This window comes from Saccopteryx bilineata, chromosome 7 (genome assembly GCF_036850765.1).
Source record: "Saccopteryx bilineata isolate mSacBil1 chromosome 7, mSacBil1_pri_phased_curated, whole genome shotgun sequence".
Lineage (NCBI taxonomy): Eukaryota > Metazoa > Chordata > Mammalia > Chiroptera > Emballonuridae > Saccopteryx > Saccopteryx bilineata.
In genome coordinates, this window is record NC_089496.1 from 40,591,582 (window position 1) to 40,613,356 (window position 21,775).

At 46.4% G+C, this 21,775-nt stretch overlaps 1 protein-coding gene across 3 annotated transcripts in view; it reads left to right on the top strand.

Annotated features, from left to right (window-relative positions):
* The window catches only part of DNAH11 (dynein axonemal heavy chain 11), a 286,917-nt gene that overhangs the window by 153,973 nt on the left and 111,169 nt on the right, over positions 1-21,775 (top strand). For all 3 annotated transcript variants that reach the window (XM_066240541.1, XM_066240539.1, XM_066240540.1), the window contains 9 exons: positions 2,240-2,444; positions 5,440-5,605; positions 6,272-6,374; positions 7,142-7,381; positions 9,284-9,445; positions 9,944-10,137; positions 13,650-13,812; positions 15,499-15,622; positions 16,055-16,197. In XM_066240541.1, coding sequence (XP_066096638.1) covers positions 2,240-2,444; positions 5,440-5,605; positions 6,272-6,374; positions 7,142-7,381; positions 9,284-9,445; positions 9,944-10,137; positions 13,650-13,812; positions 15,499-15,622; positions 16,055-16,197 — 1,500 coding nt within the window. The remainder of the gene's footprint in view (positions 1-2,239; positions 2,445-5,439; positions 5,606-6,271; positions 6,375-7,141; positions 7,382-9,283; positions 9,446-9,943; positions 10,138-13,649; positions 13,813-15,498; positions 15,623-16,054; positions 16,198-21,775) is intronic.

Consider the following 21,775-nt stretch of genomic DNA (forward strand, 5'->3'; position numbering starts at 1 on the left):
GGTGCTTTGATTAACTGTCTCTTAACGTATTGAAAGAGAACCCTACTGAGTCCCTAACAATAGCCAGTACTAATATTACATTACTCTATGTCAGGCCCTTTTCTAATTGCTCTACGTGGATTAATTTAATCCTTATGATAACTTTCTAAGGTAGGGACTTTTACATAGGAAAAAAAACGAGGTACCAAGAGAGTCAAGAGTCTGCAGTCCATGCCCTGAAGTGTATTCTGTGTGGGAGGTGAGACGGGGCTCAGGCTCCGGACAGACCTGGGTTTGAATCCAAGTACCACCACCGACAGTTCACTGGGACCTTGGCCACATTGTTAACGTTCTCTAAGCTGCAGTTTCATCATCTCTGAAAAAGAAATACTAGAACTCTCCTCATAGATGTGTTAAGAGTATCATATGACATAATGCGTATAAAGTGCTTAGCACAGTCCGTCACGTACTCAGCTCTTAGTGTGAGTGATGGGTGTTCATGTAGAGAAAAGAGCTAATAGCCAAACAGCAAATGATGACAATGAGCAGCAAGCAAGAAAAAAATGTCATAACATGCAACTCTAATAAATAAAAAAACGTCATCTAGGACTATTTAAAGTCGCAGTCAAAGACAAATACTATATGATTTCACTCATATGTGGAATCTAATGAACAAAGTAAACTGACAAAATAGAAACAGATTCATAGATACTGAGAACAGACTGACAGCTATCATAGGGGAGTTGGGGGCTGGGTGAAAAAGCTGAAGGGATTAAGCAAAAATAAAAATAAAGACAAAAATCCAGACACAGATTGCAGTATGGTGACCGCCCGCAGGAAAGGGGGTTGGGGGAGGAGCCAAGGAGGGTAAATGGTGGTGGGAAGAGTCTTGACCTTGGGTGGTGGGCACATAACCAGTATGCAAATGAGGTGTTATAGAGGTGTACTCTTGGAACCTGTATGGTGTTATTAATCAATGTCACACCGATCAATTCAGTTTAAGAAAGGAAAAGTGGTAATGTAGCACCGAACAGTGTGTGCCTTTCGGTGGGTCCTGAGAGTATCATGGAATGAAAACACAGTTCTGGGGGAAATGTTCACTGCTATCAACATGATCCTGTATGATCTATAGTATTCTCAGTTGTGTTCAGTGTCTGCTAAGCCCAGTGGGAAGAACTTTCTTCATTACAGAATTGGTGTTTTTCTTATGAACAATATGAACCCTGCGTGTAGTTTTTTGCCCCCGTTTTAAATTGGCCATCAAGAAAGGCGAGAAATTGTCAACTCTTCTGATCACTGTGTCAGATTCTGTTTTCTGCATGTCTGCACCTGCTACCCTTTTTCCTGATCTTATGTATTAGGCTATGTTCCCTGAGTTTGATTTTTATTTCATTGCATTCTCTATTTTATTGTATTCCTGTGAGGCACCTCAAGTTCTTTGGGAAACGAGGTAGTATCTAAATAAGTAGCCCATTTTCAAAGCAGAACCATTGTTATACATTTTTTAAAACAATGTATAATAACTTTCACATATGCTTTGGATTTGGGAATATTCCACTTAAAACTACTGTTTCCCCCGAACTGTCTCCCCCCGACACTTAACTCCTATAGTGTGGACTGTTCCTAATCGTTTGCCACTTACTCTTCCTGGCCAGAGCATGGCTACCAACTTTCATTTATGTGTGCCTGGACTTTTCAAATGTTTTGTCAGCAACTGAAGTGTGCCGACGGTTTCTTAAACGTTTACTGTATCCTCTTACACGTCTAACAGCTTGGGCAGAGTGTAGGTATTCCGTCATAGGGAGCTAGGACTTTAATTGGAAAATGTAAGTCAGTTGATTGTGCTGTGTCGTGTCAACTGCACTGCCCGAGTGCAGGCTCAAGCAAGGATGTCTGAACTGACAGTTCAGAACAGAAGATTAGGTGGGTTATCTCTCCTGCAAGTGGTAACTTGAAGTGCGAGTTCATTGGGTCTCAATTCTATAGTGAGTCTGTTAGTTCGGGTATGAAACTTGGGAATGTCTCTCTCTGACCTCTCTCTCTCTCTTTCTAGAATTTTTAAAATTTATTAGAGAGAGAGAGAGAGAGAGAGAGAGAGAAGGGGGGAGGAGCAGGAAGCATCAACTCCCATATGTGCCTTGACCAGGCAAGCCCAGGGCTTCAAACAGGCAACCTCAGCGTTCCAGGTCGACGCTTTATCCTCTGCGCCACCACAGGTCATGCTCTCTGATCTCTCTCTCGTTCTGTCTTTTCCCTCCAGAGAGTTCTGGTTCCCACAGCAGAGACCAGGCGGCTTCGGTACTTCCTGGAGCTGCTGCTGGAGAAAGGGCAGCCGCTGATGCTGGTGGGCTACGCGGGAGTGGGGAAAACGGTCTTTGTCAGGGACATGCTGGCCAGTCTCTCTGAGGACTACATAGTGTCCCGCGTGCCTTTCAACTACTGCACGACGTCGGCAGCCCTGCAGAGTAAGTGTTCCCCCTGTTTCCGTCCCAGGCACGACTGGTCAGAAGCGGTCAGGGCCACTACGTGCGACCCAGTGGCTTTCTCCCGGCTTGAGACAGTTTCTGAGGCCCCAGATGAAGTTTTACTTATCACTATTCTGGGTAAAGATATTTGGTTCAAATACTGTGGTTTGGGCTTTTTATATTACTCCTGGCTTTGTTTGGGTTAGGACTGTTTAGACCGTAAAGAATTTCTGTCAGTCTTGATCACTGCTTCGCCACTAAACCGTTAGGTTTCCTTTCATCAGTTCTGTGGAGCCTGGGCGTTGTGAGGGCACACTCAGGGGGGAGCGCTCTGCTTACCTTTCCAAGGCATTGATGTAGGAGAAATTCATTCAGACTGTGTTGTTGGAATGACAGGCCATCAGTGAATAAATGTATCAATAGAATCAAAAGAACCATACTGGCTGTGGGCACTCTAAGTTAGGAAAGTCAAGCAAAGTAGACTTTGAAAGTAGAGGAGGAGGAGGAGGAGGAGGAGGAGGAGGAGGAGGAGGAGAGGGAGGAAGAGGAGGAGGAGAAAGGGCTGCTATTGGTAGATCTGTCACTTGGTCCCACAGAGTAATGGGGTTCTCTTGGGGGGAGGGGCAGCAGAGCTCACTGTTGTTTAGTAGTTTGTGGGTTTTTTTGTATTTTTCTGAAGCTAGAAACGGGGAGAGACAGACTCCCGCATGCGCCTGACTGGGATCCACCCGTCACGCCCACCAGGGGGCGATGCTCTGCCCCTCTGGGGCGTCGCTCTGTTGCGACCAGAGCCACTCTAGCGCCTGGGGCAGAGGCCAAGGAGCCATCCCCAGCGCCCGGGCCATCCCCGCTCCAATGGAGCCTCGGCTGCGGGAGGGGAAGAGAGAAACAGAGAGGAAGGAGAGGGGGAGGGGTGGAGAAGCAGACGGGCGCCTCTCCTGTGTGCCCTGGCCGGGAATCGAACCCGGGACTTCTGCACGCCAGGCCGACGCTCTACCACTGAGCCAACCAGCCAGGGCTTAGTAGTTTGTTAAACCTGCTGAGCTGCCCTGAACGTGATATCTGTGTTGTGAGTGTGCGTGGGCATGTGTTGTTGCTTTTCTTAGATAACATCAGTGGAGATTAATAATACATTTTCTCACATTATTAACTCAGCCCAGAGGGATGTTTCTGTAATCTCTTTTTGATTCAAGTTAGTCTCCCTTGTCTTTGTGAACGGGACAGTTAAAGAGCTGCCTCAGCAGTATTTTATTCAGCAAGTGTCTATCATTTATCTACTGTTTCCTGGGCACTGTGTCTAGCACGTGTGTTTCATTCCTAGACACAAAAGAAGGGATCACTATCACCTGTGAGTGGAAGGTTAGGGCTGCAGTTCAGTAGCTGAGCGGAGTCCCTGGTGGCAGTATGAGTTCGTCCTGTGAGCTCCTGGAAGGGAGGCAGGCAGGGCTCAGGTCTACAGATTGCCTGTTAGCACGAGGACCAGGAAGAGCCCTTCTTTTCTAAGGAAAGTTAGGATTTCAGAGCTTTGAGATGGCATGATATGCAGGCAAAAAATGGGACTTGGGATAGAAGAGACAAGTTAAGCCAACGCGTGAAAGGAAACTGTAGGACATGGTTGATGAAGCAGATCTCTAGGTTGACTGAATCACAGTGATGGGGTAGAAGGCGGGGAAGAGGCTGGAATGGCGGATGGACGTTGTATTGTAGATAGAGAGTCCAGCTGTCAAGTTGGCCAAAGACTGAAAGGGTTTCTGGGACTCAGGACTTGTAGTGCTAAAATTGGTGCAGTCCCAGGCAGCCTGGATGGTTGGGCATTGTAACTGCAGAGAGAGCTGAGAGGCAGGCTGAAAAGAACGTGTTTCAGTTGGAAAGCAGTGGCGAGGCGTTGATAGGAGCAAGGGACTGACAAGAGGCAAGCTAGTCTTCAGGAGAAGAAGTCTGAGGCGGCAGGCCAGCCCCCTGGGTAGGGCATTAGCTGAATGTCATGTTGCCTGGACTAGAACTGTAGAAGGTAAGGCCAAGAGAAGGAGACATGAAGAACCATGTATGGGCTGTGGTTGGGCAGACCAGTGACATAGAGTGATGATTATGGTGAGGCTTTGCATCTGAGCACAGAAGGCACATGGGAAGAGGTGGGTTGTGAGTGGGGAAGAGGCATATATATTTGGTGTTGGCCAAACATTGAGGCACCAGTGGCTGAAAGAAACGGAGGCCCAGCAGGCATATAGAAATGCATGTCTGATGCTTGCAAGAGGGATTTGTGAATTTATTGATGATGTATAGTATTTCCTTGTTGATTCATTTAACAAATTATTGTAGTTGTCATCAGGAACATAGAAATGAACAAGACATAGTTCACAGTGTTCGAGCTATTTATGGTTGGTTTGGAGAGTTAACAAGTAGATACTACATCTCAGACACACACTCTTCAGAATTTCCTACACTTACGATTTTCTCCCTACTGTATTGACACAAACTCATATGGGCACACGGGGAAATATAATTGATGTCTACACAGCATAGTGTCCTCATGCCGTAGCCTCTTGTACTGCTGCACTCCAGTGGCCCAAGAGAGGCATGGGAGACTTTTGAACTGTCCCTGGACACTCCTGCGGAGTGATAGAGAGGGACTGAGAGGCCAGGCTGGGACTGGACTGTCAGGGGGCCATGCATTAGAGTGGGCACGGGGAGAAGAGGGCACCGATCAGTGATGGCATTGTCTCGGGTGTAACTGTGATATCAGGCTGCAGACGGTGACTGTCCAGGAAAGGACAGGAGAGGTGAGCTCGGGCTATAGCAGGAGGTTGGCAAGAGAGCTTGACATACAAGGAGGTGACCGGAGACGCAGCTCTGGTACTAACCTGCAGAGAGGTGATACATGAAGCAAAAGAGTGAATGAAATGGATGGAAGATGAAGGAAAAAAAATAAGAAAAAAGGACTAAGGACAGAAAGTTACATTTTACCTGACTGGCCAGAATTATATATTTGTTTCAGGAATTCTTGAGAAGCCTCTAGAGAAAAAAGCTGGTCGCAACTATGGCCCAGCAGGAAACAAAAAACTGGTTTATTTTATCGACGACATGAACATGCCCGAAGTGGATTTATACGGCACCGTCCAGCCCCACACTCTGATCCGACAGCACCTTGATTATGGACACTGGTAAGTGATTCTCTCTGTTGTAGTCTCTACTGAAATCTAATTACTATGGATAAACATTTACAAATGAAATTACCCTAATTTCTTCCTCTTCTGAGGAGGAGCATTTTCTGTGCTACCTTTTGGATTTTACCGTGTGCCCCATTTTCGTCATCTTAAATGGAGTAGGTTCCCATTGTATCTTGGGACGAGTTAAATCGAAAAGTATTCTGGAAACATAAACTGTCTGGCTTAAGAATCAAATCCTTTAATACATAATCTCACACTGCATCACTCAGAGGGGCATGACCTCGTCCCATGGGATGTAACCACGTACTCGTATGTGGGTGCTGCAGTTTGGGGGTCCCTCAGTTAACCAGAGGGAGAGCCCCCAGCGTGGCTGTGTGTATTTCCAACTGGAAATAGAGTCACAGAAGAGTCAATAGCAGTAATAGTGTGTGTTGACTCGGCTCCACACGTGGATTCTGGCATCACAGGAGCCATGCAGCCTCCAGTTTTCCCAGCTCTTGTTTCGTTGTCTCCGAGGTGAGGCTAGCCGGCTCAGTCAGCAGAGCGGTTGTCAAGATCAAAGGAGACCGTGGGCGATGGAGTCCTGGATGAACGCGGGTGGATTTTGCTGGGCTGTCGTCCTCAGTGTTCAGATTGAAGGCTCTGTTTTCTGTCTTCCAGGTATGACAAGCAGAAGGTGACGCTCAAACAAATCCACAACTGTCAGTACGTGGCCTGCATGAATCCAATGGTGGGCAGTTTCACAGTCAATCCGAGACTCCAGGTAGGGGGCTGAGTCCTGCCCTCTTTCAAATAGCCCCTAAGTATAATACTCCAGCACTGTAGGTCTTAATCCTTGTAGAATTTAGGGCAGCGCTAGAACCTTACGAGAGCAAGTGGAAGCACACAGGCCTCTGCCAGTGACTGTCCCACGGTCACGTCTGTCTAGATTATTCAATTGGCTCAGTCAGGGCAGCCAGCCAGGCCCGAGTCAGAGAGGGTGGCACTACAAAGTGAAATGGCGGCCCTGGCCGGTTGGCTCAGTGGTAGAGCGTCAGCCTGGCATGCGGGGGACCCGGGTTCTATTCCCAGCCAGGGCACATAGGAGAAGCGCCCATTTGGTTCCCCTCCTTTCTCTCTGTCTCTCTCTTCCCCTCCCGCAGCCAAGGCTCCATTGGAGCAAAGATGGCCCGGGCGCTGGGGATGGCTCCTTGGCCTCTGCCCCAGGCGCTAGAGTGGCTCTGGTCGCGGCAGAGCGACGCCCCGGAGGGGCAGAGCATCGCCCCCTGGTGGGCAGAGCGTTGCCCCTGATGGGCGTGCCGGGTGGATCCTGGTCAGGCGCATGCGGGAGTCTGTCTGACTGTCTCTCCCCGTTTCCAGCTTCAGAAAAATACAAAAAAAAAAAAAAAAAAAAAAAAAGTGAAATGGCCATGGGCATTGGAACAGAAAGGAATGACAAAAATAAGCCCCTCCCCCTTTTTTTGAAATCTACTGGTACCGTAATAATCCTTACATTTTGCAATTCTGATACGTTCTGTTTTGTTTTTTCAGAGACACTTCACAGTGTTTGCATTCAACTTTCCATCCACGGAAGCTCTAACCACCATCTACAGCCAAATCCTGGGTTTCCGTTTCCAGCAGCAAGCCTTCGACCCAGCAGTCCTCAGGAGCGGCCCCGCACTGATCCAGGCGGCCATTGCAGCCCATCAGATGATGACGCGTCACTTTTTGCCCACGGCGGTCCGATTTCACTACCTCTTTAATCTGAGAGACCTATCGAACATCTTCCAGGTACCGTGAAGGCTCTCCGTGACGCGTCTTGGGCGGCGGGATGATCCGGCTTTAGAACTTAATTGAAAACTCTGCTATGTAATTTGCATGTATTCTTTATTTCCTATCATACCCTTCTCTGGGGAGTAAGTATGGTGGGTTTGTTACTATTCCGTTTTATTAATGGGAGGAGTCGTCGTCACTCTCGGGTCGCAGAGACTTGGCAGAAGCCAGGGTAGAAGTCTGGACTCCCTATTTTATTTGTTCTTTAGAAACATTTGGCTGCTTCATTTTGTACCAAGGAAGAGGATTATTTGTCATGTTATTTGTTTGCTACGATTTTTTTAAAACATACATCAAGAGAAGCAGTTTCTTCGACTGCTTGACTGTGTTGGTTTGGCAGCAACACTGAGAGAGAACAGTGTTTATGTGTTTGGTTTAGAAAGGAAATTCCAAAGAGGTAATTTGAAACCTGAGGTTCTTTTTTAAAAACCCAACTGTTGTTGTCTACCCTCAACAGCACCTGCAGAGGGAAAGTTACGGACTTCACTTTCTTCTGTGAAAGAAAGTGCTTCAAGGGCTTCTGTGGGAGAGGCTGTCACTGGCTAGAGAGGAAGCCTTCCTGGGGTTTCTTTCTTCCTACTGGTGACTTCTGTTTCTTTACGCTTGTGTAACCCTCTTTCCTGAGGGTTTCAGGAACCCCCAGAGGGTAGCGCTGTATCAGACACCACCTTCCTGAGAAGGTGGACCGTTCTTCCTTACGTTTGTAGTTCTAGCACTTGCCTGAAAGATTGTGCTCAATAAAAGTGCTGTTTAAAAGCAGGTTTTTAATCCTAGAAGTAAAAAGAAGGCCAGAGGGAGATGGGATGGGAGGCCAGCCTGCTCTCCACTGTGACCCAGCCTGTCAGCTGCACCTGACCTTCCCAAATACTTGTTCAGCCTTTTGCAGCTAATTGTCTACAGCTGTTCTGGGTGTGACCCTGGGAGTCCAGGGCAAGCTGACCTTCCCCGTGAGGAGTGGGTCCGTATGCATCTAAGACAGTGAAGGGCAGTGTTGAGGGACGGCGAGAGTCAAAATGTTTTTGGTGCTGGACCCCACAGGTGTGAGTTCATGCAATTGACTTTGGCCTCACATTCTTTTTTTTTTTTTTTTTTTTTTTTTTAAAGAGACAGAGAGTGAGTCAGAGAGAGGGATAGACAGGGACAGACAAACAGGAACGGAGAGAGATGAGAGGCATCAATCATTAGTTTTTTCATTTCATGTTGCAATACCTTAGCTGTTCATTGATTGCTTTCTCATATGTGCCTTGACCGCGGGCCTTCAGCAGACTGAGTAGCCCCTTGCTGGAGCCAGCAACCTTAGGTTCAAGCTGGTGGGCTTTTGCTCAAACCAGATGAGCCCACGCTCAAGCTGGCGACCTCGGGGTCTCGAACCTGGGTCCTCTGCATCCCAGTCCGACGCTCTATCCACTGCGCCATCGCCTGGTCAGGCTGGCCTCATATTCTTCATCTGTGAAATGAAAGGCTTAAATTAACTAATATCAAGGGATTTTAGAGTAAAACAAATTTTGATCCTGTGACTTTTACATTAGCTGTTCATACTGTGGTTTTGGAAACTTGATCTGTTGGAAGATGATATAGGCACAAGTTCTCATTGCAATGTTTAGTTCCTGGGCTGGCTCTTAAAATATAGTCTTAGCTGCATTCCTAAAGATGAGTTTAATTATAATAACTTTTTAAAATGTTGCTTATCATAGAGTGAAACTACTAGTATATATGTACACTATTTATAATGTTCCTTTTAACTCAACAAATTGCTAAATTCAGTATGCAATTAAAGAAAATATTAAAGGAAAATATTTTCTTGGAATGTCACTATCTTCTGAATTTTTAATTTTTTTTTTTTCCATTTTTGCCTAACAGGGGATTTTATTTGCTTCTCCTGAATGTTTAAAGGGTTCAAACGATGTAATACGCCTATGGCTTCATGAATGTTCTCGTGTCTATGGAGACAAACTGGTAGACACCAAAGATTGTGATCTGTTCCAGAAAAAAATGCTGGAAACGGCGTATAAATACTTTGAAGTACGTGTGTGAGTGTTCGAGGTCACTGTTTGCCCTGGCACTAGTTGGAGTTGGACGTGGAAGAGAAGTTAGACAGGGATGGGAATAGCTTGTGTAAAGGCTTGTCCTGCTCAACCAGCTGTGATTGCACACTGGGATTGTTCTGTACCGGGGAACGTCCCGTCCACCTGCCCAGGGTTTGATCGGCATACTCTTCCCTTGATGGGCCTCTCTGCCTCTAGAGCTGTGGTTCTCAACCTTTCTAATGCCGTGACCCCGCAATACAGTTCCTCATGCTGCGGTGACCCCAAACCAAAAAATAATTTTGGTGGCTACTTCATAACTATAATTTTGTTATAGTTATGATTCGGAATGTAAATACCTGATATGCATTATGTATTTTCCGATGGCTTTAGGCGACCCCACCGGGGTCGCGACCCACAGGTTGAGAACTGCTGCTCTAGATGAAGACTTCTGGATGGTCAACATGACCACGTCTTTCTGTTCCTCCCCCTGCAGGGTGTGGACAGTCGTGTCCTGCTTCAACAGCCTCTCATCTATTGCCACCTGCCCAGTGGTGGGGAGGACGCACGTTACATGCCAGTGAAGGACTGGGAGGGGCTGAAGGCGACTCTTACAGAGACACTGGACAACTACAATGAACTGCATGCGGCCATGCACCTCGTTTTGTTTGAAGACGCCATGCAACACGTGTGGGTTGACTAATGGTGACGCCGTTCGTACAAACTAGAGATAGCTACCGTGTTTCAATAGATTATACTAAGCACGCCGAACTGTCAGTTCTTATCTACTGTTTGCCACACAGTTACGGAACTACAGTGTCTCTGTAAATTGTCACAATCTCAGTGTCTTCCATGGGTACACGTCTTTCTCAGCTGTCATCACAGCCACAATTTCAGTTCAATTTTAGGTATAATATTAAGAAGGAAGACAGGTGACTCATTTGAAGTCATAAAGTTCATGAGTGGCAGAGACAGGTTGGACTTAAACTGATTTCCATTGATTAGGCATGTTTACTGAGTGCCTACTGTGTGCTAAACAGAAACATCACCACCCTAGTCAGTGCTTTTGTGCAAGTTAGGAAAGCAGATGGTTCAGAGAAGGCGCGTGTCCTGGTGTAAGCCGGGCTGACAGGGCTATCACTCACCTCCCAGACGGGGCGGCTCAGACAGTGCACTGGTTCACGGCCAACCGTGGGGGGGGGCCCTGCTGTCACGTCATGTGGGAGGCACTTGGGGAGGGAGCAGCAGGCAAGACGGTCCAGACCCGTCTCTAGATGAGCTTACGTTTTTGTGATTCACACGGGCATTCATAAGGACATGAACAAATAAGCAACACAATGTCAGAAGGTGACGTGCCACTCTGAAAAAAGAGGTTGATTCTGAGAAATGTAACAGGTGGATTCCCAAAGAGGAACCGAGTGTCTGTGTGAGGACGTGACGTCGATGGTGCGACCAAAATGGTGCGCAGGAGCTGGGGATGGAGAGATCTGGAGGAGGGACGTTTTCCGTGAGGGCAGATTTCATGTGGCCCCGAGGCGGAATGTGCAGAAGTGGAAACCGGGTTATCACGGCTGCGGCATGCAGAAAAAACACGGGAGCCGTCTGTGCGTGTCTGACAAGGACGGAGGGGCAGCAGCGGGCCGTGCGCGTGCAGGGTACTTCCTTGGAACCAGAGGCAGGAGTTCCGGCATTATAATAAGTGGTACTCGGGCAAAGATTAAAATAATGAAATCATGATTAAAAGTAAGTCAAGAAAGAAGGACATGTGAGAGGGAGGAAATCCAGACAAAAAAAACAAAAACGAAAACATGGGGGACTCAGTTTTTAAAAGAGTGGATGTTTAAAATGTATTGCCGAAGTGCCTGAGAAAAATGTTGCAGGCCTCCCCGTCATCATCAATTACTATAAGCATACTAAATATTGATTGTTTTATTGATCCCTTTGCAGTTGTAACCCTCTGATCGCACAGTTTTAGTTAGGATCTCTGACTGGTGGTAAGTGAATTGTTAGTAACTGTCTCTGGCTGGGTGAGTCTACAATGACTGGTCTGAGTGTCCTGGCCAGGTGTGAGGGACCTCCCCTGGAGGCAGGGAGAGGGGCCGCTTCCCCTGTCGTCCTTCAATGGGGCGTCCTCAGCAGCCTGGAAAGAAGGCTGTTTCTTTGATCGTGGTTTATGAGCTAGAAGCTGATGTCCTCTGTGTTACGGTTTCAGAGTGTGTCCTTGATTGTGGTAGAAAGAGAAGTTATTGCTCAGAGAATCCTGTGAGGTGCAAACTTCAAAACATACCTTAAAATGAAATAAAAACCCTGCCTTGTAACTGAGGCTTCACTTGTGTCAGAGCAAGTTTATGGCTTTCCCATAGTGGTTTTGTTGTGTGGTTGTGTTGTGTAAAATTTAAGGGGATGGCTGAGCTTGTAAAAAATAACCCAGCTTTTTAGTCATCGAAGGTTTTCAGGAAATGCTCACACATGCTGGTCCTAGTATAAGTGACCCCCAACTCACTTAATTTTTTTTTTTCAAGAAGTGTTTTGTTTTGTTTTGTTTTTGTATTTTTCTGAAGTGAGAAGCAGGGAGGCAGAGAGACAAATTCCCTCATGTACCTGACCAGGATCCACCCAGCATTTCCACCAGGGGGCAATGCTCTGCCCATCTGGGGCATTGCTGCATTGCAACTGGAGCCATTCTAGCGCCTGAGACGGAGGCCATGGAGCCATCCTCAGTGCCTGGGCCAACTTTGCTCCAATGGAGCCTTGGCTGAGGGACAGGAAGAGAGAGATAGAGAGAGAGAGGAAGGAAAGAAGGAAGGAAGGAAGGAGAAGAGAGGAGAGGAGAGGAGAGGAGAGGAGAGGAGAGGAGAGGAGAGGAGAGGGGGAAGGGTGGAGAAGCAGATGGTCGCTTCTCCTGTGTGCCCACCAGGAATCGAACTTGAGACTTCCACAGGCTGGGCCAACGCTCTACCGCTGAGCCAACCAGCCAGGGCCTCAAGAAGTGTTGTGTTTTTTTTTTTTAAACCATCTGTATGCATCATTCAGAGCCTAGAGTTTCTATTTCAGAAAAGCAACCTAGAGCCAACACCAAGATGTCCAGTTTTTTGTTTTGTTTTTGGTTTTGCATTTGGATAGCCATATGTTTATATTTTGTTTTGTTGCCTGTCACAGTATTGACAACATAATTATGACATCTGTCTTCAAACCCACATTTTGATCATGTTAAACTTATTCCTGTTTTAAAATGTGGCAATAATATCAATAGCTTAAGCATTCAGGATTTCTTCAATAATATGGAACAAGGGATTCGTTGGCCTGCTGAGAATCGAACTCTGCAATTCTGAATGATTTTAGCAAGTTTTCTTTTTTTTTTTTCACTTTTCTGAAGCTGGAAACAGGGAGAGACAGTCAGACAGACTCCCGCATGCGCCCGACCGGGATCCACCGGGCGCGCCCACCAGGGGCGACGCTCTGCCACGACCAGAGCCACTCTAGCGCCTGGGGCAGAGGCCAAGGAGGCATCCCCAGCGCCCGGGCCATCTTTGCTCCAATGGAGCCTTGGCTGCGGGAGGGGAAGAGAGAGACAGAGAGGAAGGAGGGGGGAGTGGAGAAGCAAATGGGCGCTTCTCCTATGTGCCCTGGCTGGGAATCGAACCCGGGTCCCCCGCACGCCAGGCCGACGCTCTACCGCTGAGCCAACCGGCCAGGGCCGATTTTAGTAAGTTTTCTAGAGTGCTCGAGGCCCAGGGAGAGTGTCAGTGCAAAAAAAATAAGAATCCTGTAAAAGAGGCGATTGTTCAATCTGCATGAAGTACATCCCATGTGTGATGTTGGTTGGTCTAAAAACAACTCCATTTTTTCCAAGTTAATTCTGCAGCAAAGGATTCTGGCACAGAGACATCGTACATGGAAGCTGATGTGAAGTTTGGGATCTTACTTGCTAATCAGACAAATGTGAGGCATTGATAGAAGACCTGTCTTTGAGTGGAGCGTGATAAAACAATAAGAGAGTCGAGGACGTTATTAGCAGAGGACAATCTGATAGGCAAACACTGAGAGGGCAGATGCAGGCAACATCTGTGATGGGGAAGTTGAGGAACAAGAACTAAAAGTTTGACATACAAATTGGAATTTAGTGTCTAAATATTTACCTACAGAACAGAGCAGCTCTAGTCCCAGGTTTCACGCCAGGTGGGTGCACTTTCTCCCACCAGGTGTCGCATCAGCCGGATCCTCCGCACGACGCAGGGATCTGCCCTCCTGATCGGAGTGGGCGGCAGTGGCAAGCGGAGCCTGTCCCGGCTGGCAGCGTACATTTGCAACCTGGAGGTCTTCCAGATCACTCTGACCGAAGGCTTTGGAATCCACGAACTTCAGGTGAGAAAAAGCGATGGTCCCTCCTCCCCTCCTGCCTGGAGGAGAGAGCGCAAGGTGGTGGTGGTGCCCCTGGATCAGCGCTGACTCCCGGACTTGGCCAAAGCCTCCCCACCCGTGCCGGCGGGAAGCTCTGTAGAGGATTTAGTTACGTTTGACCATTTCTCCCTCATGGTCAAATGAGTCATGGTAAATTTCTATTCATGTTTATAGCGGTATATAAGCCTGTAGGCCTAGGCTCAGAAAATACTTCATTAAATACTTGCTTTCTTTGCATTCACCACACCTGGTATTCAATACCATTGCTATTCCTGTGTGATGGACAAAAAAAAAGAGCTACTGCCTTGATGACTGCAAGTAGATTCCTTCTACTTTGGACAAGGTTATGACAGGAAAATGCAATGGAAATACATTCAGGAAACTCATGATGTGTGTATGTGTGTGTGTGTGTGTGTGCGCGCACGCGTGACACAGATAGAGAGAAGGACAGATAGGGACAGACAGGAAGGGAGAGAGATGAGAAGCATTGGTTCTTCATTGTGGCTCCCTAGCTATTCATTGATTACTTTCTCATATGTGCCTTGACGGGGGGTGGGGGGTGGGCTTCAGCTTAGCTAGTGACCCCTTGCTCAAACAAGCGACCTTTGAGCTTTAGCGACCCTGCACTCAAGCTGATGAGCCCATGCTCAAGCTAGAGACCTCGAGGTTTTAAACCCGGGTCTTCTGCGTCATAGTCCGACACTCTATCTACTGCACTACCACCTGGTCAGGTGAAACTCATGTGTTTTAAAAGTTTTGCTTTTTTAACCACAACCGTACTTACACAATAGTACTTAGAGTTTGTGGCAAGTACTAATTTTAAACAAACAAACCGCCCCCCCCCCCGCCTGACCAAGCGGTGGTGCAGTGGATAGAGCGTAGGACTGGGATGTGGAGGACCCAAGTTCGAGACCCCGAGGTCACCAGCTTGAGTGCGGGCTCATCTGGTTTGAGCAAAAAGTCCACTAGCTTGAACCCAAGGTCGCTGACTCCAGCAAGGGATTACTTGGTCTGCTGAAGGCCCAGGGTCAAGGCACATATGAGAAAGCAGTCAATGAACAACTAAGGTGTTGCAACGCACAATGAAAAACTGATGATTGATGCTTCTCATCTCTCTCTGTTCCTGTCTGTCTGTCCCTGTCTATCCCTCTCTCTGACTCACTCTCTGTCTCTGTAAAAAATAAATAAATAAATAAAAACCCCAAAACAAAACAAAGCAACCCCACCAAACCAATAACCAAAGCACATGCTTTCAATATTACTAAACAAAATGAAAAAGCCAAACAAAAAGTGTTTTCAATGAGATACCGAAATGAGCAGAAACTTCCTTAATACTGTGCTGCTTGACAAAGGCGTCACCAGGTTCATTTCCACTGTCAGAAGGGAGTCACTCAGCAGCACCTGTCTCACCCCTATGCTCCATTAAGCCACAGACACGACACCCATCCTTAAATGCCAGAGATGGAGGTGACGTTCATGCTGTTCGCCCCTACACGGGGTCACGGAGAGGAAAGAACACGTAAACAGATGGGCAGGACCCGGCCGCTCTCAGGTTATGGGTAGTCAGTTCCTCCCCACACTCGCACATGTACGCCCCCTGCCGCGTCGGCACTTGAACAAAACATGAGTGATGGCCTCCTCTCCTTACAGGTAGATCTTGCCAATTTGTTCATCAGAACGGGAGCCAAGAACATGCCCACTGTGTTCCTGCTGACAGAGGCCCAGGTTCTAGATGAGAGCTTCCTCGTGCTGATTAATGACTTGCTAGCATCAGGTGATGAAACCAACACATTTCTTGAAAGATCTTCCCCAGTGACAAATCACCTGTGGTTGCAGTGAACTTTACAGAGAGATCATTTGTCTTCGAGACGTTTGCCAGGGCAGTCTTGGGGGAGAAGCCTATAACCCTAACTAATTGGCGGTGTATCGCTTTCTTAGTGTGCTTATGCGTGTGAGGTGCCTGGCGGGGCCTTCACTGGAGTAAATGTCATTCCTACACGTACGGATTTAGTGGGTGTCCTCCACGTGTCATATGTCTTATAAATGCATTAAAAAAAAGGGAAAAATGGCATTTCTGATATCAAAGTCTTATTTTGTCATTTAAGTTGAACTTTGTATCGTAAAGTATTTCCAGCTATAAGAAATCATATCTACGATTTACACTGTGACAGTCTTCCAGTAATTCTGCTTGTTTTTGGGGGGGCAGGAGACATCCCAGATCTCTTCAGCGACGAAGACGTGGACAAGATTATATCTGGAATTAGCAACGAAGTTCGTGCGCTGGGCCTGGTGGACTCCAGAGAAAACTGTTGGCGGTTCTTTTTGGCCAGAGTGAGACTACAGCTCAAAGTAAGAAATGCTTTCCTTGTGTATCGTGTCAAACCTGCCATCGGAACTCCGATGTGGTTCTAGTTCGGGGTTTATATCACGAGTTTGCATTTCGGATATTCATTTCGTAAGGACATCCAGTCATTCGCTGCAAAAAGCCACCTGCCCCGGTGTGGCCTGTGACTCCCTCCAGTCTCCTGCGAGGCCGCACTCCTACAAAGCACAGTGCAGAGCAGACTGGGGGGATCGATTGAACCGGCCGTGGTCTCTGCCCTTGAGGAGCTGACACTGTTACAGGAGGCAAGAGCCCTCACAGATAAGCTGTCGAGCAGGGAGCAAGGAGCTGCACGTCAAGTGCGGGTTGCAATTCAAGGGGAAGGGATGGGGTGGGGAAGAACTTTGAGGAAGAGGAATCAGAATTTATATAAGGATAGGGGTGGGCTGCACATATTTGGAGACGCCCCAGAGAGCTCCACGTGACTGGAACCTAGACTTCCTACTGGGAGGACAGGATGGATCAGGCTGGGGAGGAACACTGGGAGGAGAGGGCAGGGGGCTGTAAGTCATCCCGGGAGCGGCAGGAGAGGCTCGGTTTAAGGAAGTGAATTCTGTCAGCGTTTAGGGCAGGTAACTATGTGGTGGTACTCAGCTGACCCGAGGCCAACGCCAGGTTCTTCCCTATAGACGACACTGCGCTGCAGCGTAGCTTATAGAGCTAGAATAGAACCAGCAACGGCAGCAGTGAAGATCAGCTATTACCAGAAAACAAGAAATGCCTCCAAACTCATGGCAGGATGCCAATTTAAGGAAAATTCAGGCTTCCTAGTACACAAATGGTTAGTAGCCTAGAAAAGCTTTGCTACTTCTAGTATTGCTCACCCTTGAAATTAGTAACAGGCTCCGAGGCTGTGACTGAGCCTGGACTACACAGAAAAGGGGAAAAGGCAGTGACATTACCCGTGAATGCACCTCTGCTAGGAAGGAGGTGGGGAGTGATTGTAAGGTTCTCTTCCACTCTACTGTGTCAAGTTCCACATTAATCTTACTGAGCAATTCTGGGCTAAGATTGGAAGATCAAAAGTTATGATCTAATTGCCCAAAGAGTTTGCTCCCTATCAGAAGTGTGACTCAGGATTGTAACAGGCCAGGGATTTCTCCCTGTTACATTGTGATATATTCAGATCAAAGTTTCTTTATGAAATGGAGAAACAAGTGCGGGAATAGTATCTGAGATGGCCGTGGCTGTCACACACCCTGGCTGTCAAAGTCTGTTTCTCAGAGCAGCAGAACTGGCATCACCTAGAAACGTCTAAAAACTGTGCATTCTCCAGCCCCTGTTCCGCCCCCAAGACCCCTTGAATCAGAAACTCTCAGTGGAACCCAGCAACCTGTTTTAATAAGGCCTCCAGGGGCATCTGAGGCATGCTGAAATTTTTAGAACTCTCGTTAAAATGTAAAATTCTTTACACATATCTTTTACACACCGCTTTGCTTGCTTCTGTAGAATAAATTCCTAGAAGGAGAATTGCTCAATGCCATAGTTATGACATGTAGTGGTTTTAAAATACACCTACCAGTCCTTTGATGCCCTCCTTACTCACAGTTGGAGTCTAGGAGTCTCTCTCCTTGAATCCAGGTGGGCTTATGACTGCATCAGCTAATAGAATAGAGCCCAGTAGAGCCGAAGGATGCTGGGTAACTTCTGAGGTTAAGTCATAAAGGACCAGCCCTGGCCGATTGGCTCAGTGGTAGAGCGTCGGCCTGGCGTGCAGGAGTCCCAGGTTCGATTCCCGGCCAGGGGACATAGGAGAAGCGCCCGTCTGCTTCTCCACCCCTCCCCCTCTCCCTCCTCTCTGTCTCTCTCTTCCCCTCCCGCAGCCGAGGCTCCATTGGAGCAAAAGATGGCCTGGGCGCTGGGGATGGCTCCTTGGCCTCTGCCCCAGGCGCTAGAGTGGCTCTGGTCGCAACAGAGCAACGCCCCGGATGGGCAGAGCATCGCCCCCTGGTGGGCGTGATGGGTGGATCCCAGTCGGGCGCATGCGGGAGTCTGTCTGACTGCCTCCCCGTTTCCAGCTTCAGAAAAATACAAAAAAAAATTTTTTTAAAAAGTCATAAAGGACCGACTTTTCCGTTGAATTGTTTCTGTTTCTGAGGTCTGTGCATATCCGTCAGTCTTATATACATGTCTCATAGTTATTGTTCTGTCATTTGCCTTTTAAATGTGTGCATGGTACCTGTTTATTTGCTTATAACTTTACATTTTAATAAGTTTTTAGGTTAGATTAATCAGCATTTTGGTTCATGGATATGGGAGGTGTCTTGTAAGTTTAGGATAGTGTTTTCTCTTCAAGATTATAAAACTCTTGCCTGACCAGGCGGTGGCACAGTGGATAGAGCATCAGACTGGGATGCGGAAGGACTCAGGTTCGAGACCCCGAGGTCGCCAGCTTGAGTGCGGGCTCATCTGGCTTGAGTAGAAAGCTCACCAGCTTGGACCCAAGGTCGCTGGCTCGAGCAAGGGGTTACTCGGTCTGCTGAAGGCCAACGGTCAAGGCACATATGAGAAAGCAATCAAAGAACAACTAAGGTGTTGCAACGACAAACTGATGATTGATGCTTCTCATTTCTCTCCGTTCCTGTCTGTCTGTCCCTATCTATCCCTCTCTCTGACTCTCTCTCTGTCCCTGTAAAAAAAGGAAAAAAAAGATTATAAAACTCTTCACTAGAAGCAGGTGGAGCTCAATTGGATAACAGAGAATATCTAGGAACAGTTCCTTGAATGTGTCCCACCTCATTGCGTCCACACTAGCTCAGCTGTCCCCGCGCAGACCCCAGGCTCTCTCCTCTCTGCTGCCAGCACTCATCCAGGTGTGCCCTGCCTCTCAGGGAGTTCAGTGGGCTCTGCACTCCAGGCAGGGAGAGGACTTGAGGCTTTCTGTATCAGGAAACCAGAGCTCCCCTCTGAACCCCTGAACTGATGTCTTACAAGCCACACGAGTGTCACATGCCACCTTCACCTACCAGTGAGTCTGGAGAAGTGTTTATGTGGTAAAGAGTGAGCCCGAAGTTTCAGGTTATTTTTTTCCCAAAAAGATATCATTTTATTTCACCACCATGCATTTTTTTCCTGATGTAAAGTACCATTATTATTTATTACATGCCAAATAACCATATTATTTGGGTCTATCTCTAGGTCCTCTATTCTCTTTTCTTGATACGTCTCTCTACTACTGATCCCAGCCTGGTATTACATAAATTATTAAAGTTTTGTTATACATTTTTAGATCTAATATCTAATTGTTCCTTCTTTCTCGTCTAGCTTTTCTTTGTTGTTCTCACATATTTATATATCTGGATAAACATCAGAATATTTTGTCAAATTCTTTTCTTTTTCATTTTGTCAGATTCTTTCTTTCACATTGCATTTTAATTTTGTTTGGAATTATGCTGAATGCTAATTTTATATTAGGAAGAATTTAATCTTTACGCTGTAAAGCCTTTTCTTGCTTTTGTAGAAGGAATATTTCTTCCATAAGGTTTTATGATGGTGGATTGTTTGTGTATAGGAGAGGTATTGATTTTTATTTATAACTAGCTCCCTCACTGCCTCTCTGACAGTTTCTGTACATTGGTTGATAGCATATAGCCTGCAGGTAGTATTTTTGTCTTTCCTAATAATCTATTTACCTGCTCTTATCTTTCACTGCATTGTTAAATCCACAGGAGAATGTTAAATAATTAATGGCAATAGTGAGAATTTGGATTTTTTACATTATTGAAGATGTTGCTAATGTTTTACTATTCTGTCCTGTTTTGCTTCAGGACATCTATCTTGTTAAGGAAGTCTCTACCTATTAAATTCCTTTTCAGCATCTATTAATGTACAGAAGTTTTACATTTTTTATGGAGTAGTTAAATCCCATCAGTCTTTTCCTGGCTATGTTTCCTTTTATCTGTGTTGAGGCAGCTTACCAGAATTGAGATCAGTTTTCTGTTCATCTCTGTTTGTGCCTTGTCCTCTTCCTAGTCTCATTTATTAGACTTTATCTCAGCACAAGCTAGAATTTATTCTGGAGTTAGATATGGGTCACACACACACACCCCCCCCCGTCATAGTCTACCCCTTTCCTACTAAAATGAGTAGGAGGACTTTTTGTTTTGTTTTGCTGTACTTGTTTAATGCTAAGAAGGAATGGGATATCTCCCCCAAGTACTCCTGACCCTTGGCCTCATCACGTAGTTTGTTTTATCATGAGAAAGGTTAGTGTAGTGGTCAGCAACTTATCCTGAGAGAGAAATAACATGGCATAAAAATAGGTTGCCTTTTGGCTAGAAAATGACACCTTCTTTCTCTTTAATCCTTATGTATTATTACCCAATCCTTGGACTTATTTTTTGACAATTCTGGATTTGTACTGTTAGTTTCATATATCGTGATATTCACCAGCGCATACTAAAGACTCAGTTTCGGGTGAGCTGATATTTCCTTTGCGTATGTTCCTAACTGGGCAGCATGGGAAGCTAAATGTGTAATAAGGCTTGGTGAGCACATCTGGCAGGTCAAGCTCAATGATGTGAAGTTGCCACCCCATTACCCATGCTTACCAGGCAAAGCCAGTTCCCATTTGGAAGACAGGGGCAGTGAGAACCTGTTGACATGCAAAACATGACCTGTGAATCTCACAGGGCAGTTCCCACTAATGGTGATCAGATGTGTCCTTGGGTTGCCTGAAACCAACCAATGAATAAATGCCAAGTGCCTTCTCTTTCACATTTGTACATGTCTCTTCTTCCGTAATTCTTATCTTTTTTTGTATGTGTGTGACAGAGACAGAGACAGAGAGAGGGACAGATAGGGACAGACAGACAGGAAGGGAGAGAGATGAGAAGCATCAATTTTTTGTTGCGACTTCTTAGTTGTTCATTGATTGCTTTCTCATATGTGCCTTGACCGTAGGACTACAGCAGACTGAGTGACCCCTTGCTCGAGCCAGCGACCTTGGGTCCAAGCTGGTGAGCCTTGCTCTAACCAGATGAGCCTCTGCTCAAGCTGGCGACCTCGAAGTTTAAAACCTGCGTCCTCCACATCCCAGTCTGACATTCTATCCACTGGTCAGGCACGTAATTCTTATTTTTCTTATCTTGCAACTTGTATTTGCATCTTCTTTCCTGCTGACTTTAGTTCACCCCAGAACTTTTCTTTCTTGCCTTCCTACCCGGCCATCTGACGCCATAGGGAAAAGAACACTCGTTATATGTAGTAGCTCCTGATTCTTTCCTGAGATTTTAGATATGTCTGTCTTGTTATATATCTATCTGTCTCTCCATCTAAGAGATCTATTTCTGATCATGTAAGAAATGTACATTGTAAAGAATTTAAAAATTCAGGACCATATGAAGAAAATAAAAACTATGTTTAGCTATATTACCTAGAGACAACTACTGTAAACATGTTGGTATATTTCCTTTCAGTTTTCTACAAAAAAAAATTATATACAGTGTGTCCGTAAAGTCATGGTGCACTTTTGACCAATCACAGGAAAGCAACAAAAGATGATAGAAATGTGAAATCTGCACCAAATAAAAGAAAAACTCTCCC